The 17,320-nt window shown below is 64.8% G+C and overlaps 5 protein-coding genes across 5 annotated transcripts; 2 read left to right on the forward strand and 3 right to left on the reverse strand.

The window, feature by feature from the left end:
* Positions 1–146: 146 nt before the first annotated feature.
* Positions 147–4,608, reverse strand: JCM10292_007496 (uncharacterized protein; the record flags this gene model as incomplete). The annotated part of the gene is made up of 9 exons (XM_076646585.1): positions 147–902; positions 963–1,187; positions 1,247–1,652; positions 1,708–1,889; positions 1,947–2,645; positions 2,706–3,632; positions 3,689–3,797; positions 3,859–3,990; positions 4,082–4,608. 9 exons carry the CDS (start codon positions 4,606–4,608, stop codon positions 147–149), a joined length of 3,963 nt encoding a protein of 1,320 aa, XP_076507827.1.
* Positions 4,609–5,074: 466 nt separating this feature from the next.
* Positions 5,075–9,394, reverse strand: JCM10292_007497 (uncharacterized protein; the record flags this gene model as incomplete). The annotated part of the gene is made up of 8 exons (XM_076646586.1): positions 5,075–5,783; positions 5,862–7,145; positions 7,215–7,311; positions 7,678–8,053; positions 8,129–8,238; positions 8,635–9,118; positions 9,185–9,291; positions 9,364–9,394. 8 exons carry the CDS (start codon positions 9,392–9,394, stop codon positions 5,075–5,077), a joined length of 3,198 nt encoding a protein of 1,065 aa, XP_076507828.1.
* Positions 9,395–9,902: 508 nt separating this feature from the next.
* On the forward strand, positions 9,903–11,097 carry JCM10292_007498 (aldo/keto reductase; the record flags this gene model as incomplete). The annotated part of the gene is made up of 5 exons (XM_076646587.1): positions 9,903–10,007; positions 10,087–10,157; positions 10,249–10,631; positions 10,695–10,914; positions 10,971–11,097. The coding sequence occupies 5 exons, from the start codon at positions 9,903–9,905 to the stop codon at positions 11,095–11,097; spliced, it is 906 nt and encodes a 301-aa protein (XP_076507829.1).
* A 182-nt stretch (positions 11,098–11,279) lies between these two features.
* On the reverse strand, positions 11,280–12,491 carry JCM10292_007499 (uncharacterized protein; the record flags this gene model as incomplete). The annotated part of the gene is made up of 5 exons (XM_076646588.1): positions 11,280–11,783; positions 11,849–12,086; positions 12,152–12,282; positions 12,344–12,386; positions 12,445–12,491. 5 exons carry the CDS (start codon positions 12,489–12,491, stop codon positions 11,280–11,282), a joined length of 963 nt encoding a protein of 320 aa, XP_076507830.1.
* An 877-nt stretch (positions 12,492–13,368) lies between these two features.
* On the forward strand, positions 13,369–17,102 carry JCM10292_007500 (uncharacterized protein; the record flags this gene model as incomplete). Its single annotated transcript, XM_076646589.1, has 2 exons — positions 13,369–13,735; positions 14,080–17,102. The coding sequence occupies 2 exons, from the start codon at positions 13,369–13,371 to the stop codon at positions 17,100–17,102; spliced, it is 3,390 nt and encodes a 1,129-aa protein (XP_076507831.1).
* Between the last annotated feature and the right edge of the window lie 218 nt (positions 17,103–17,320).

The following is a 17,320-nucleotide window of genomic DNA, read 5'->3' on the forward strand; positions in this document are numbered from 1 at the left end:
AACCGTCGCAGGCGTCAGTGTGAGAGCGATAAGGATTGCATGCTGTGCGAGATGGATGAGGTTGGTCGAGACAAGTACAGTAGACGAAAGACGAACGGAAGGATTTCAGGACAGGGTATGCAGGGGGGGAGAGGATGCAGCGGGTATCACGTGTCGCCAGCACCGGTCGAAGCGTTCGGTCGGACGTCGTCAGTGGATGACCTCCGCGAGCCGTCGAAGCTGTTCCGCCGGTGCGCCAAGATGATGTCGTCCGCCGGTGCGCGCACCTTGCGGCCCTCGACCTCGGCTTCGACCATGCCATCGGCAGTGATGTGTGCACCGGGGTGCACCGCAGGCCCGAGCGGCTCGGTCGGCGAGGTGGCCCTGTCGGCGGCGGCGGATCCGAGCCCGCCTGTCGAGTTGGCGAGCGCGACATCGATCGCAGGAAGGGGCGCGGTATCGTGCTGAATGGCTGCGGGACTGTCTGGATCGGAACCCTCGCCGAGCGAAAGCCGGCCGAAGCGAGCAGAGCCATCGTCGGCAATGGCAGTCGCTCCGCCGAAGCTGGTTGACCCGACGGCGCCACCAAACCCTACGGATGCTGCGGCAGCCGTCGGTCGTCCCTCCTCGTGAAAGTCGAAATCCTCGAAAGCGTCCATGGACGGCAGCGTGATCGACGGGCCGGAGCTTGGGAAAGCATCGGCACCCTCGCCGCCTTCAAAGTCGCCGAAGTCGTCGTCGTTGCCAGCGGCGGCCGAGGGCGATGCCGAAGCGAGGTCAGAGAAGGAGTCGCCAAAGGGACTCTGGAAGGCACCCTTCGATGCGGCGGATGATGAGGCGATGGTTGGGGTGAAGTCGTCGGATCCGAACGAGTCGGCAGCCTTTGACGTCGCAGCGCCCTCGAAAGGCGCCCACTCGCCGTCCTGCGGGAACACAAGTGTGAGCAAGCACGGTCTGAGCGAGTGGAAGAGCGTCTAACGCACATCGTCGCTGTCGCCCGAACTGGCACGGAAGGCGGCTGGACCGGCAGCGTCAAAGCGATCATCAAAGCCGAACGACCGAGGTGCACGGCTGTTGCTATCAAGCTCGAAGTCGACGTCGCCCGGATCGAATCGACTGCCGCCAAGCCAGTTGTCGTCTTCATCGTCCTCGTCTGAACTGCCGACAGTCCGATCGCTCGTAAGCGCATCGGCCAGGTAGCGCGAAAACTGTTGGGGAGACATCAGGACATGCGGCGGCGGGAAGCATGGCTCGATGGAAAGCGCACCTGATCGGACAAGCCACCCTGGCCGCTCGCGTCTGCGCCGCCCTTGCCGGGTCCGTTGCCTTCATCGACAGCAGACCCACCTCCTGCTATGCCAGCAGGCTCCATCGCACGCATCGCGCGCGCACTGTTCATCGGGAACTCATCGTCCTCGTCGCTCAGAGAGCTCGATGACGGCGCCTTGTTCATCGAAAGGTTCAGACCGCCCCGGCCACCGCCCAGCGGCTGCAGGTCACGCTCGCGCGTCTCGCGCAGCGTGGTCGTGACGAACGAGTCCCATTCGGGCTGAGGGACGAAGGCCGCAACCGACTGCTGCAGCTCCGGGAACCGCTCGAACAGCTTGACGGTTTCCTCGGCGATCAGGCTAAGATGCCCCATGAAGCCGAGGCGCATATTCGGCCGAGCAGCGCTGGGTGGCAGCGGCGTGAGTAGTGAGACGAGCGGAAAGCGACGAGATGGCTTACGCTGCCTCGTCGTTCGCCTTATGCCCGTCAAGGACACGCTGGCACAGCTGACCCTGTGTGAAGACAGATTCGACGAGCTGGCGATCAAGGCTTCGGTCGAGGCGGCCGTGGAAGATTTGCTGGAGAACGTCGAAGACGACGTTGTGCAGGAAATTGTTCCAGGGGTACTCGAAGAACAGACCCTGCACGTGTAAGCGGGTGAGTGTGTGAAGGGCGGGGGCACTAGACGTCACACTCACGATCATCGAGGGAACAACACCATTCTCGAGGAACTTGCTCTTAAGCAGCGGACCTGGCGGTAAGGGCACGGCGGGCAACTGGCGCGACGTTTCGGAGTAGACGCTGGGCGTAGGTGGCAGTTCGCGCTCTTCGCGCCAGGACGAGCCGTTAGAAGCGTGGCTGAGACAATTTGAGTTGTGTCCTGCTGTCGGTGTTGACGGCGCCTCGTCGCTGGCGGGCAGCGGCGCTTCGCCCTCGTCTGCCTCTTCTGCCTCGTCGAGCCGTCCCGCAGCGGCAACGATGTCCTTGAGCTGCTTAGCCTCCGCCTTAGTCAGAACGCCGCCTGACTCCTCATCGAGCGACTCGCGCCCAGACGGGGTCGAGATGCCCGAGTAAGGTGCCGCATAGTTGTCGCTCGGGCTCGTCGAGAATGCCGAAGTGTCGGCGCTCAGATCGGGGCTCTGAGGCATGCGGGTCGAGTCCAGCTCGTCCCCGGCTGCTGAAGAAGGGGGTCCTGCAAGGGCGGCGGCGAGCTCGTCGGCACCTTGCCAGCCGCGGGCGAGGTGGCCAGAGGCGTCGTAGAGAGCGGAAGATCGGTCGGGGCGGTTGAGAAGGGACATGTTGGAGCAGTGGAGCAGCTCGGCGTAGAACTCGCAGATGCGGAAACGCTCGAGGGTGAGAGGCGAGAGCGTGCCACCAGCTGTCCGCACAGGTGCGGTCTGTTGAGAACACTTGGGTCAGCTGCTGACTGACGATCTGGCGAAAAGAACCCAGCGCACCGAGCTGCGCGGCTTGCGAAGCAGTCGCTGGAATTCGCCTACGCGGCGGGCTACGCTCGATAGCATGGTCCCGAGATCGACAACGGAAGGACCTCTGTCGTCCGGTCGCTCGGCCTCCTCGTCTCGCAGGTCCCGCACGATCTCAGCCCCTTCCGCCTCGAGGATCTCGCGCTCGGCTTCGGCGACCTGTTTGCGCCGCGCCCAGGTGAGCATCTGCTGCTCGACAAAGTCCGAGTTGTTCTTGCGGATCAGATCGATGAGAACGGCGAGGGACGAGACGAGTGACGACGTGCGCAGGCCTCGTCGACGCGTCTCCTCGTCCTCCTCCTCGTCCTGCGCCGCAGCAGCGGTCGTCGGCTCGCCTGCTGCATCACCTTGGGCATTAGGCGACGAAGGCACGGGCGTGCGCGTCTCTTCCTCGGCAACCGCTTCTCCCTCGTCCGCAGCCGCTGCCTTCCTGACTCGCTCCGCCTCTTCCTCCTCATCCAGGTCCGCCAGCATCCAATCCAGCAGCGTCCGCACACTCTTCTCGTCCGCGATCTTGCGCGCGAGCGTCGTGTCGCGCCACTCGAAGACGGGCTCCTCGTTCGCCCCCGCGCCTGCGCCCGGTCCGCCAGGCCCACCAAGCGGTCCGCCGCCGCCAAAGAGTCCGCCGCCGCCGGGCATGCCCTGCGCTCGCGGGACGGCGAGGCAGATCTCGATGATGCCTCGCAGGAGGTCTTCGGCGGCGACATGGCCGGGCCGGCCGAGGGCGGAGAAAGGGTCGAGCATGCGGATTGTCTGGGTGACGACGGAAGGGACGAGCGAAGATGGCGGGCGTGAGACGCGGAGGAGCAGTAAGAGGAGATCGTTGATGGGCGAGCAGAAAGGGAGGAGGGCGAGAAGGCGGGGCGGAAGGTGCGGGATCTTCAAAATCTGGGCGAGAACCTGTGCGTGCTTGCGTGGTGAGCTTGACTTCTGGGACACGAGGGGTGACGAGTTACTTCGGTCCCCATGGGGCCATCCAGCAGTGCGCTGTTTACCCTCGCCCAGTACCCGACCTGCTGCGCGCGAGACGCGAGCTGCAGCTCGGTGCTGCCCAGTATGCTCTCCCTGCACGGCGAAGCGTGGTCAGCAGCGATTTATCGAGAACGTCCTCAGGTCGGAGGCGCACCAGAACGGCAGCAGGAAGGTGTCGGGAGCCGGGCATGTGTGCGGCTTGGAAGAGGCAGATTCGTGTCGGAAGAGGGTGTCGGTCAAGCTGGGCGCGCTCGACACAAGGATTTCGGTACACAGTCGTGGGAAGCTGTGAATCCAGGACGTTAATCGAGCCGGCCCAAGAAACAGACATCCTCCGGTATAGTAACGGATAGAAGGCGAGGAACCGCTCAACGCACTTGGACCACCGCTTCTCCTCCTCCGTCTCGTCGTCCGGATCTCCTTCCGTGAACTTGGGCGCTTCGTCGACGTCTCGCCGCCGTGGCACGCCGCCCATCCCTCTTCGGCTCCGCTCGGCCGCCTGCAACACCTCGTCGGGGACCTTCCCCGACTCGAGCTCGTCTGGTAGCAGGCCCGACCCGAGCGCGTCCGACCTCGGCCCCTCCTTCATACTGCCGGTGTCGTCCTTCTCGTCGAGGAAGCCGCGCCCAAGGCCCCAGACGACCCACCCGCCGAGCCGGAGGACGACCTCTTTCCTTGCGAGAAAGTCGGTCAAGCGCTGGTTCCCGCCGCTCTTGATCTCGGAGAGCAAGTCGGGCTCGAGGAGGAGCTCGTCGAGGGCCTTGTGGTGCGCGGCGACGTCGTCGGGCGCGACAGAGCCCGTCTCAGGCGCCGTCTCGTCGAGCGCCGTCAGCGGCTCGAGGATGCCGTTGATCCCGTCCGTGGGCGCGACGGCGAGCGCCTTGGTGAGCTTCCAGAAGCTCATCGTCGCGCGTCCGCTCGCGGCGGGGCCGGGTCGTCGAGGCTGAGCAACGGCTCGCAGTGGGGGACGAAGGGGACGACGCGGGCCTCAGCAGGGGGCGCGACCAGCTTGGCAGGCTGGAGACAGCTCTGTGCGCGTGCGAGAGATCTGCGCAGAGTCTCGGCGGATCTGCTGAGCGTAGAGCAAGCTCCGTCGAGCGCGTGTGCGGGCGACGGTTCGGGGCTCAAGGGGCCGGCTCACACGCTCGCGTCTGCTGACTCGAGAGACTGTTTGCAGAACGAGGGAATGTACGGTATGCGGAACGACGGCGTGAACGAGCGAAGGACGGCTATGCGGTGCGGGAGTAGACACGAAACGAGATCGAAAGGGGGAAAGCAGTCGCGGTGAGACCTCCGACGACGAGGGCGTAGGCATGAAAGGAGCGCCCGCGCTCACTGGTGCACGCCGCCGGAGTACTAGTACGCAATGTTCAGGGCGAGTTTTGGAAGGATGACGAGCGGACAATGGTCGCGCTGCCAGCCTCGCCTTCATCCTCGTCCTCGGATGTGTAGTACCGCCCAGGCATCGGGCCGCCGTAGGCCGATTGCACGCGCGGCTTCGTACTGCGGCTCTGGCGCAGACGAGGGTTGGGACCCGCTGGCGTCGAGGCGGAACGTTCCATTACGCTCGAAGCCGCGTCCTGTGCTGCAGGCGATGGGCCGCCCTGCGTCGCCGACGTCGCTGTCGCATCTTCTTGACCGGATGACGAGGTGGCGCTGACGAGCGGCTTGTCCTCGACGACCTTTTCGGAGGGCCCGTCTTCCAGTTCGTCCGAGGGCACATCGGCAGTACGCGAGCCGCTCCTCGCAAGCGTGGTCGCTTCTTCGTCGTCGGCGTACATGTCGAGCACGTCCTCGGGTACGAGATCGTCCGTCTGCGGGACGAACGCATCGAGTTTCTCGACGCCCGACTGGTGCTTCGAGCGGCGTGAGGTCGAGCGGCTGTGACTCTGCACGTCCGGCTCGTCGCGCTCGTCGGCGCTGTCGAGCGGCTCTTCCGGGACATCAGCGGCCGGGCGCTCGGGGGCAGGTGGCGGCGGTGAATGGATGGCAGACTGCTGTGGCTGTGGCTGCGGCGAGGTTGGCGGAGAGGAAAGCGCAGGAGGCGCATTCGTCGCGTCGCAAGAGTGATCGGCGAGTCTGTAGCGAGTCACGATGTCAGTTCAAAGCTTCAATCTTTTTTCGAGCTCGTCCATTTAGGAAGACAGCGAGACGTACTCGACAAGCGAGACCTCGGCGTGGCAATCCGAACACTTGACAGTCGGTACTGGTGAAGGCGGCGCCGCTTCAGACGCCTTTGGCGTGTCAGGCCGACTCAACTCCATGCGCTCGACCTCTTCCTCGGTTGGCGGCGGCTCCTTCGGTTCACCGTCGTCTCCTCCCCCGAGACCCGTCGCCGGCTCTTCCTCCTGATACGGCCCAAGCGCCGGCGGGTCCCGCTCATCCCGCTCGTACTGCGCCAGCTCGACGCTGACCTGCGCGGCGCGTGCCGCCTCACTCGCCTCCTCCTGCTCGCGCGTTACCTCTTCCTCGTGGTCATGTGAGGGTGTTCCATCCGCGCCTTCGTCGGTCGGGACGGTGTCGCTCGTCACGCTCGCGGCAGACATGTCGGCGAGGTCGGCGACGTCCTCGGAGGTCGCCTCGACGTGCAAAGAGGAGATGGAGTGGATCGAACCCGGACGAGGGGAAGAAGCGCGGAGCGAGTCGAGCGGATTCTTCGATGCGGCGGCGGTCGGGAGGGACGGCGTGATGCCATCAAAGGAAGAGACGGAGCCAGAAGTAGAAGCGGCGACGGCGATGCCGGCAAGCTGCGGGGACGAGAGGGGCGAGTCGCTGCGAGCGGCAAGAGCAGCAGCGACGTCAATTTCGGCCGGGTTGGCGCCGCCCTCACTGGTGACGCTGCCCGTCTCGACAAGCATTGACGAGACCGACATGGCGCCAGGCGTGCGCATGCCGCTCGGCAGCGGGTTGAGCGAGTCGGCCATCTTCTCCTGGGTCGGTGAAGGAACAGGCGTCGACTCCTCCTGCGTCGCAAACGGCGAAACCGGCTCCGCCGACTCTGCCTCGCTCGCATCGCGCGACGACCCCTGCCGGCTCGCAGACCTGCTGCTCGGCGCCGACCCGTTCTCGCTCGTCCTGGGGCTGTTGCTCGCGCTCGCGCTGCGAGGCTTGACGACGTCGAGCGGGACGGGAGCGCGCCCTCCTCCGAGGCTGACAACGCGGCTCTTGTCGGGCGTTGCGCGCTCGTGGCTGGTCCCGCTCAGGCGAGGCTTCGCCAGGCCGAAGCTGCCGCCCTCCGGGAGTAGGGGCTTCTCCTCCGCGTTGGCCTGGAAGCGCGAGATTTTGTCCGAGATCTTGTGCACTGCCCCTGTGCGGACTGCGGGCGTTGTCTTCGGGCCCGGTGAGGACGACGGCGGGGAGGAAGTGGGGGGAGAGTTCAGGCCCAGCTTTGCGAGACGGTCCGAGAGCTTGCCCGTCGAGGCGATACGGTCTGGCGTAGACCTGCGAGAACGTTCGCGTCAGCTCGCGAGCGCCGTGCGACGCCAAATCCCACCGAGGGGCTGAGCGCACATCGCGTCCAAGGCAAGCCCAAACTCAGCGCGGCGTGACTGGTCGAGTGTCAGGGTGAGACGCGCAAGCGCGACAGGGCGTTCTTTGCGCGTGCGCCCTGTTTGAGCGGATACGAGCGTGCAGAAGACCAGTGGAAGACGAGTCGCGGCTAGCAGAACCGAGACGCGAAGTCGATCGTTTCCAGTCACTTACTGAGCTTGTCTGGCAGGTAAGGAGCAGTATGAAGCTGAATCACGTCACATCGAGGAAGCATGGCTCGCCGCACAGAGGTTACAGAAGTCGAACGCGTTTCGAGAAGGTGGTCCGGTACGGTATAATCGTCGCCTCGCCCTCGACACATCACTCCGTGGCTCCAATGCTGGCTACGCAACGACGAAAGTAAAGGCGGCCATGCCGACTGCCCACGACAGCGAAAGAAGCTTGCTGCTGCCGGTATTCGGCGTTTCCGTCGACATCGGCGCACTGATTGCGTCCGTCGCATTGCTCGCCGACCCTCCGCTCGTACTTGGCGAACTCGTGTCGGCGATTGTGATCTCGGCGGAAGCGGTCGCCGCGGCAAAGCGGGTCGACAGGCTCGAGCGTTCCGCCGACCAGAGCGCGCCTCCTCCCGCCAGGACCGACGAGACGCTCCCGCTTGTCCCTTTGATGTTAAGAGGGATCCCGCAAGCCCGGACAAAGCCGAGCGCAAGCTCGAGAACGAGGTCGGACGAACGTGAGGCGGCTGGCGCGGAAGCGAGGACGCAGGTGCCGCAGGTCTCCGCCGAAATGGCAACCGCCTCGGTGCAGATGCACGCGTAGGCGAGTGCCATCGTAAAACTGTTCCCGATAGCAGGGCAAGACTGGACGGCCGAGCGGTTTGATCGTCGTTTTAAGCGCTTCTCAAACTAGACTTCGCAGCGGTCATTCAGGCGCACCTTGATCGTCTCCTGCAAAGGCTGGCAGGCCTCGTTGCAGGTCTCGGGGAAGCCGGGAATGTCAAGTCCGTTGCCGTCGAACAGTTGCGCAGCCGCCCCAGCGAGCGAGACTGTCTCGACGATGACGAGTCAGCGGGGCCGAATTCGGCCAGGGAGGCTCGGACGCACGGCCAAGCCCGATGAAGACGCTCAAGCAGTGCATGAAAGTGTCTCAGGACGAAAGGGCGCGGAGGTAGCAAGAGAGTGAGAATGCGGAAGGGAGGCAAGCCTTGGACAGCGGCCCGAGGACGCTGATCACAGTCGTCCTGAGCCGGCCGAGTGTCTTTCGCGATACGACCAGATCGTGCAGCTGCGCGGAACAAGTCGAAAGCTTTGGAATGCTGCAGTGCTCCCAAATCTGCCCGAAGCGACCAAGGGAGCGTCGGACGCCTGCAAAAGAACCCTTCTCGTGTCCCGGATGCACTGCAGGCTGCAGCCTACCGACTACACTGCCAATACTGCCGCACCGATGACGGCCGCGGCGACGGTCCACTGCGCCCGGCGAAGCGACAATCCGCCCTGCGCCGAGTTGTCGGTACCCGTCTCCTCCGCTGCCAAGGCGCCCGAGGTGGCATTCGCGTCACCGGAGAGAGAATCAGTCGATGTCGATCCGCGAGGCGTCGCGCTGGCCGACGTGTCGGACGTGAGAGTCGTTGCCAACAGATGGTCAGTCGCCGTAGCCATGGCGGCGCGCTCGCTCGAGTAATCCGACCCGCCGTCGGCGAGGACCGACGAAATGGCGGGCGAGACCCCTTCGACGGAGAGCGGGCGGCCGCAGCTGCGAGTCCAGGAGATGGCCAGTTGCAGTACCGTAGCACCCGAGTCGGTCGTCGTGCCGTCTTCTGTAAGAGTGGGGCCGATGCAGCTGGCGCAATTCTCCAGCTGTGTACCGACTGTATCAGTGCAGAGGCACGCTGTAGCGTCTGCATCCGAGACGGCCGCCGAGCATGCCTGCAGAAGGAGGGGAAAAGCGACATCAACACGCCAGCGCCCGCTCGAGTGAGGGCAACGACCTACTAGCGCGCTCGTCTCAAGCTGGTTACACACGCCCGCGCACTCATCGGGAAAGTCTCCAAAGAGGCCCTCGCCGTCCGCGAGCTGTGCACAGACCGCCAGAGCTGAAACTGGAGCGTGCGAAGGTGACAAAAGGATCCAGTCAGCGAGGCGGCCGAGTGACTAGCCCAGCACAAACGCACCTGTGACCGCGAGCAGAGCAGAGCGCAGCATCGTAGACCGCGCTAACAGGCGAGAAGAGAAGGAAGCAGAGGGAGCGAGCCGGAACATCCGACAGCGACGCGCGCGACGCACGGCCCTCGCGCGTGCACGCGAGCAATCGAGCGCGAGGCATGGCGTCCAGGAGAGAGCCCTTTCGGGGACGTCCCTTACAGCAGCAGGAGACAGTGCGCCAACGAGCGAGCAGAGCGTTTCGAGCGGAACCGACGCGCGCGACTACGCTCAGACATTGGACTCGCACACTCCGACGCCGCCTGCCAGGCTGGTGCGGCAAACAATCATCGCACGGGGACCGGGCAAGAGACCGGGGATCAAGGGGGAACCGGACCCCACTCTCCCACCTTTCGGCACGGCGCCGACCCTCTCCCTCCCTTGCTCTGCTCTCTCTCACTTGCGCTCTCGAGCGTGCAGCCCAGACACACGCCCAAAAGTGGCTCGCTCCCGCCTCGCCGCTGTTGCTCGTGCTCTCGCTCCTCGCTCCCTTTTCGTCGCTTCTCGCACAATGTCGACTTACGCCGACGTGAAGTTGCCCGACGGCAACTCGGCGCCTGGCGTCGCTTTCGGTGTCGGTACCGCCCACTTCGGCAGCGACAATGACACAATCGTTGTGCGTTGCGAGGCCCTCGCCTCGTCGGACCCCGAGATCCTCCCGCGGCTCACCCTTATTGACCTTCCGGGACGCGCAGGGCTACGTCAAGACGGCCATTGATGTCGGTTTCCGCCATCTCGATGCTGCCGAGGCCTACGGGAACGAGACGTGCGCTTATGCTTTTCCTCCTCCGCTCGTCTCCCTCGACCCGCTTCAACCCACTGCTGACACTCCTTCTCCTCGACTAACGGTGTAACAGTTCGGTCGGCAAAGCCATCGCACAGAGCGGTGTCCCACGCAGCGAGCTCTTCGTGACGACCAAGGCGGGCCCTGGGCTCAAGGACCCGCTCTCCTCGTTCGAAAGCTCGCTCAAGAAGCTCGGCCTCGACTACGTCGACTTGTACCTCATTCACTGGCCCTATGACTTTGTCAAGCCCGGCTACCCGACTATCCAGGAGGCGTGGAAGGCGCTCGAGTCGATCAAGGACAGCGGGAGGGCCAGGTCTATCGGCGTCTCGAACTTCCGCATCCGCGACTTGGAGAAGATCCTAAGCATCCCGGACCTCAAGCACAAGCCAGCAGCCAACCAAATCGAGTTCCACCCGTTCATGTACGAGGCCGGCGAGGAGCTCTACCAGTTCTGTGCGATTCTCCCTTCTTTTACGCATCCGTTTCTTCCCCTGACGAGCACGCTTCTCACGGCAGGCAAGAAGCACGACATTGTTCTTGAGGCGTACGGCCCGACGTCGCCGGTCCTTCGGTTCTCCGGCGGCGAGTTCGACGGTGTCCTTGACAAGGTGACCAAGGCCGTGGCACAGCGCGCCGACAAGGACAAGGTCGAGCCGAGCCAGGTCCTCCTCCGCCTTGCTGCACAGCGTGGTGCCATCGTTGTGACCACGTCGAGCAAGGATTGGCGCATGAAGGAGTGCGTGGTGCTCTTGCCCGTGTGAAAAGGCGGCATTGACCACTTCCCAACCGCAGGCAACTTGCGGCAGGCGCTCTGCCGGAGCTCACGCAGCAAGAGATTGATGAGCTTGTTGCGGCTGCTAAGCCGGCACCGCAGCGCGCCTTCATGAAGCACATGGACGACACGAACACCGAATACTGAGCGCAGCTGTTGGTGCGGAAGATGTGAAGTGCTTGCAAGACAAATTGATCAGTGCCAGGACTTGGGCTCTCTGGAACATCTTGGGCTCTCGAAGCTTTGAGTGAGGGGAACAGGCTGAATGACGGGAAGAGGCAGGAGAATGAGATCGCTAGGGCAGACTACGCAGAGAGCGGCCGAGTGGACTAGTAGCCGGAACGGTAAGAGTCACGACGGCTCGCACGCGAAGCACGGCCTCCGCCCATGCTCATGCGCTCCATGGCTTCGTCGAGCCCAGCTCCGCTCATGCTGCCGCGGCGCGAGGCCATCGAGTTGCGCCGGGAGCGGCCGGTTCCAGTTCCGCCGTACGCCGAGCGCGAGTTGTAAACGTCAGCGTCCGAGGCGGCTGCGTCGTCGTCGTAAGCATCGTACGCCCGCGAACGGCTCGAAGCGCGACGGCCCGAGCCACCCGCGCCCCGACTGTCGTAACCGGCGTCATAGTCACCAGCACCCGAGTCGTACCCAGACGCGCGACGGCGGCTCGACGAGCGGCCGTAAGCTGACCCGGCTCCGCCGTAGGAGGTGCCTTCGCCGCCGTAGGAGCCCCTGCCAGCGTACGAGCCGCGACGGCCGCGGCCGGACGAGACGGCTCCGAGGTACGCCTCCGGGTCCGAGTCCGACTCGTCATCCTGGGCGCGGATGCTGGCGTACTGTATGACGAGCAGGCAAGCGTGCTTTAGTCCGGAAAAGATTGCGATGAATAGACAGCACGCACGTTGTCCTCGCGGCCGAGGTCGTTCGAGTTGGCGTCAAAGACGACGGTGACGGGCCAGAAGCCCGGGTGCGACACGGTGAAGTGGATTGTGCCGTCGGCCTCGTCAGGCGAGCCGATGGGCGTCCAGCCCGAAGTCTCGCAGCCGCGCGGCGTAACGAGCGACTGCCTCGACGGCGGGAGCGAGCCGACCATGACGTGCACGAACGGGTCGTGCGGCGTCGGGTCCTCGCTGAAGAACCTGAGGTTTGACGCACAGACTATCAGCCGTCGCAAGGTCCGATGGAACGGACAGGAGAAGCGCACTGAACGGTCGAGCGGTGGACCTTCTTGACGCCGGCACGCGTGAGGAACTCCTCACTGTGCGAGGCGAACTGCATCTTGGTGAGCGCGTGCTGGTAGCGCGCCGTGATGCGGGCCTCGGAGGTGTCGAGGCGCTGTCGGCGGAGAACAGATCAGCCCGGCTCACTCATCGTTCGGTTGTCGGTAAAGACGCACCTGAAGGTAACCGGCAGCCTCGAGACCAGCCAGGAAGGCGGGCCTACGAAAACAGACGGTCAGCTTAAGCTGGAGGGAGGGTAACGACAGAATCAACGCACTCGACGAAGGGGTCGTCGTTGAGAGCAGGCGGGAGAACGGGGGCCATGGCAACGAGGGAGACTGGGTAGCAAAGAAAGTGCAGGGAGAGCAGGAGAGGGAGCTGGGTGAGGACGAGAGGCAAGAGAGCAACACCTGCGGCAGTCGTTTTCAGTCACCCGCACCCCTGTTCGTACCCGTCCGCGGACCATCCGTGGAGCGTTCCGGTCCTTCTCCTCTTTCCAGCTTGTCTCATCGGCTCGGACTGCCCAGAGAGCGTGCGCGCGGTGACCCGTCGCAGACCGGAGGAGGCGATGCCAGCGAGCGCAAGAGCGGAGGAGGCGCAGCGGGATTGCACACCGAGAAGCGAGCGAGAGCCGAGTCGCGAAAGCACGTCGCAGCGAGTAAAGGGCAACGCTGTGCAGCAAGCAGTCATGCGTCTGCTCGCAAGTCTGAATGGAAGGGGGCGAGCAGCTCCGGAGGACGAAGAAGCACCCAAGACTCGAGCTCAAAGTGCGGCGCGCCGCCTTCCCGCGTTGGGCGGAGGGAATTGTGCACAAGGGAAGACGAACCCGCGGCGGGTGCGGTGAGACTGACCTTGTTGTGAGGGAGGTTGCCGCGTTGGGCAAGGAGGCGAAGTCTCCAGGAGCGGACGACCGGTGCGAGCAAGGAAGGGGGAGCGTCACGGCCGGTCGGTGTGAGTGCACCCTCTGCGGGCCCGTTCTACTGCGTTCTACCTGCTGCTGCTCCGTTGCTGGTCTCTGCCCTCGAGGAAGAAGCAGAAAAGCAGCAAGCACGTGCAGCTTCTCGCCGGGCCTCGACCCTGTGTCCCCGCGCTCGATTGCCTTCATCGCCTCCCGGGATTGCGCTCATCTTCAAGCCGCCCTCTCCCGCCGCCTGCGACCTCTGAGCAGCTGCACACTCCGCTGTCGAGCACAGCAGCTGCAATGGCGGCTGTACTGCCGCCGCCTGCCCCACCCACGACCGACTTGGCTCTGCACAGCTCTCCCGCCAGCCCCCAGCTCGCCTTCCTCTCGTCGCCCGACCACCCTCCCTTGAAGCGCAACGACTCGAGCACGAGCTCCGCCACCACCACAACCACGGGCAAGGGCGTCGGCGTGTACGAGCCCGGGCTGGACGAGCCGCTCGACAACCCAGGGGAGCACAGGGCGAAAGCCCACGCCGGCGCACCGCTCGTCGAGCTGTCTGCTCCCCTGGGCGAGTCCGGCACGGATTCGGGCAGCGAGTCTCCAAACCCCGAGCTATCGGCGTCATCTTCAGCGAACAGCTTGTCCGCCGCTGATTCGACAGCTCGTGCGTTCTGTGCCCTCTCCCCTGCTGTGTGTTCGCGGTGTGGCTGATTCTTGACTCTGAACAGAATTGCAAGTCCCAAGTCCACAGGCTCGAACTGCTCCAGGCTCAGCGACGTCTCGCCTGCGCCCGTCCCGCTCGATCATCAGCGGAAGCAGCCGTACGAGCGTCGCCACACTGGACTCCATTCTGACGACGGGCGAGTCCGTTTATGAGGACGCACAAGAAGCCCCAGACGCAGAGGCGGACGAGTGGGAAGACGATCCTATTCTTCCGCGTACGTTGTCCATCTCAACCGCACCTTCACGGCACCTCCTGATCCTCCTTTGTTCGATGCACTTCCTCAGTGCCGTTCGACCAGCTCACGCAGCCCCCGGTCCTTCTCGCACCATTTGAGCTTGCCCAGAAGGCGGAAGGCGTCACGACTCCGAAGGCTGAGCTACCGACTGCTCAAGACGGCTCGGTCTCGGCGAATGGCTTCGACTTCAGCGGATACGACCCGAACGAATACGCAGCGACGTTGCAGCGTAAAGCCTCCCTCCAGGCTCAGGTGCAGGCACAGGCCCACCGTCGCACTTTGTCTCGGAATTCGGTCTCGGTCTCGCCCCTCGACCCGAATCCTTCCCTCATCGCTCTCCGCCGACATTCCGCCGCTGCACGCTCCGACTCGAGCTCTGCTTCACCAGGCGTCGCCTCTGCGTCGCCTCCGCGAGTCTGGCACCCGAAACCGCTCGTCCTCACGCCCGCTCGAAGTGTCCACACGCCCCTCACGTCCACTTCGCCCACGTCGCCGTCTCGCCGCCGCCCTTCAGCTCCCTCGTCGGATATTGAAGGAGCTAGTCCGCGGCACAACCGCAAGCTCTCGACAAGCTCGAGCGGTGGTTTCAGTCGCACGACCTCACCATCCGCCGATCGTCTCACTCCCTCGCCTCGCCTGCCGACTTCCAACGCCTCATACCGCCGCCGCTCGCTCAACTACCTCGACAAAACCGCCTCATTTCCCGCAAACCTGCAACAGCGGTACTCTCTCGCAGCGGGTCCGTCGGGTCGTCAGATGGCTGCTGGCCTGGCGGACGGCCCGCTCGCACGTCGAGTGCGGACAGAAAGCGCCGATACGGCGCTCACTTATCTGAGCGGAGACAGCCTGCTCGCGCGCGGGAGCGGCGGCGAGGGTCAGAGCGGCGAGAGTCCCGATTCGAGCGTCGAAGAGTGGAGCGACGAGAAGGAGGGTCAGCTCCAGCGGCACCAGGTTCTGAGTGCCGCAGGGACGGCCAGCGACGGGGACAAGGCAGGCGAGCGGAGCAGCCCGCTCATGAGCGATGGAGAGTGGGAGCGGGAGTACCAGCGGCGGTCTGCAGTGCCGCTCGCAGTCGTCGAGGAGGCGGATGGCCAGGAGCGCTCATCACCGGATGAGACGGCGTCTGTGTCGCCGAAGTCGACGTCGACCGTCGGCCCGCTGCCGCCGCCGAAGGACCACCCTCCGTTCGACTCCTCCTCCCTCCCTGGCATTGCTCCCGCCATCAACTTAACTGCGTCGACGCCTTCGACTACGCATGCTGCGAGCTCTCCCTCCACTCTTGCATCGCCAAAGTCGGCAAAATCGCCGAAGTTCTGCTCTCCGCAGCTGCGCACCCCTCGAGCCAAGTCTCGCTACGACGAGCACTGGAATGGCGAGGCCACCGCCGACTCGGCAACCGACGACTCGGACGCCTCGCCTTGCCCGCCGCGCAAGTTCAGTGCGACGGCCTCCCCACTCAGGTCCGCTCACGATAGCGTCGACACCTCGAACTTGTCTTCGCCGTCCGAAACGCCGCCGAAGAGCGAGACGCCGACGGGTGAGCGGCCGCGCTCCATGACGCCCAGGAAAGGCAAGCCAATCGTCATCAAGAGTGTCACGGCTCGCTCGTCCGCTGCGAACCTGCGTCGCAGCCAGCGCCTGTCGCAAATCGACCCCCCGCTCGTCGACCCCTCGCCTCATCGTCTCTCGCGCACACTGCGGCGTCTCTCCGGCGTCGGACCCGCGTCTCCGCCGACGTCGCCTAAGGCCACAGCATCGCCGAAGGAGCAGCACACGACCCGATCGCCCGTTCAACCCCGCTCGCCGATCTCGCCGCCGCGCGACGAGTCGTCGCGAGCCCGCCGCGCCTCTTCGCCGCAGGTCCGCCGCGCCTCTTCGCCGCAGGTCCGCCGCGTCTCTTCGCCGCACCTCGCACAGATCCCGCCTGTCGCAAACCACTCTTGGTCCGGCCTGGCGATCTGGCCGCCACCAGCCGAAACCAAGACCGTCTCGCTCGGTGCGCCTCTCGGCTACGACTCAGACTCGTCGCGCGACCTGTCGGGTCTCGAGAGCGAGACTGAGGATGAGGGTACTACGAGCGGCAGCGCAGGACGCATGCGCCGCTCGAACGGCTTCAGACGTCCGGTTTTCGAGCCGCGCAACCCACGCGCTGCGCAGGACGAGGCCGACTTCGGGCCCGAGTCGTGGCTCGAGGTCTTGCTTAACGAGGAACCGCCTCCTCGTCGCAGCATCCGGCAGCAGGACGACTTCGCACAGCGCTGGAGTGCCTACTCCGGCTCGACCATGGACACTTACAGGAAGGGCAGCGCAGGCTCGTCAATGAGCGGGACCTCGAGCTCTACCGTCAGCCCGGGCAAGTCGAGCGGCCTGACGAAGAAGATCTTTGAGCGCGTCAAGAAGCCCATCTCCATCGCGCCGCAGTCGCAACCCGTTCGCCGCCGCGACCCGACCAAGCCGCGTCCCATTGTCTCGGGTCCGCTCGAGCTACAAGCTGCGTCCTCGGCCATGCGCCAGCAGCACTCGCAGAGCTCAGCGGGCTCGTCAGCAGGCTCGCAGAGCTTTGGCAGCCTGCGCTCGAGCCCGTCGCACAGCGCCACGAGCCTCCGACGCCCCAGCGGGCCCTACGCGCCCGTGACGGCCAACTCGCTGTACTCTGCTCAGCCCGACGATGTCGCCGAGGAGCTCGCATCGCTCAAGTTTGACAGCACGGACGACCTGCGCGCCTCGCTCGACACGGTCTTCTGCCCCGCTCCCAAGCCCTACTCGCTTCCGCCTGGCCTTCTCTCGCATGGCGTCGCTGCGCCCGCTCCGCCGCGCCACCGCCGCGTCGACAGCAACGGCTCGATCATCGAGTCGCCCTCGCCCAACGGGTCGTACACATCCCTGCTCGGCTCGTCGGCCTCGTCGCCCTACGCGAGGTCGAGGCAGGGCTCGCGCGACAGCGCCGCGAGCGGCTCGCTCGCGTTCCCCAGCCCGTCGAACGCCGTCAAGATGCAGCGCAATGCTTCATTGTCGTCAAACGAGCCGATGCCGATTAGGGAGGTCCTGCGTGGCCAGGCGCTCGAGAGGTGAAGGAATTCGTCGGTGCAGGAGTGCTTTTCCCGTGCGTTCTTTCTTCTTCATCCCTTTTGCACGGCAACTGATCAGACGTGCGAACACAGATGTATCAGCCGTCGTGCCATTCACTCTTGTATCAGCCTTTCGCAGTTGTAGCATCTCATGTAGCTTTTCCACCGTGTGCTCACCAGCAAGAACGGAAAACTTTGGGTCTTTCTCCTATCGCCTCATTG

Source organism: Rhodotorula paludigena (genome assembly GCF_050403205.1).
Source record: "Rhodotorula paludigena JCM10292 DNA, Rt_paludigena_JCM10292v1_ctg5, whole genome shotgun sequence".
Classification (NCBI taxonomy): domain Eukaryota; kingdom Fungi; phylum Basidiomycota; class Microbotryomycetes; order Sporidiobolales; family Sporidiobolaceae; genus Rhodotorula; species Rhodotorula paludigena.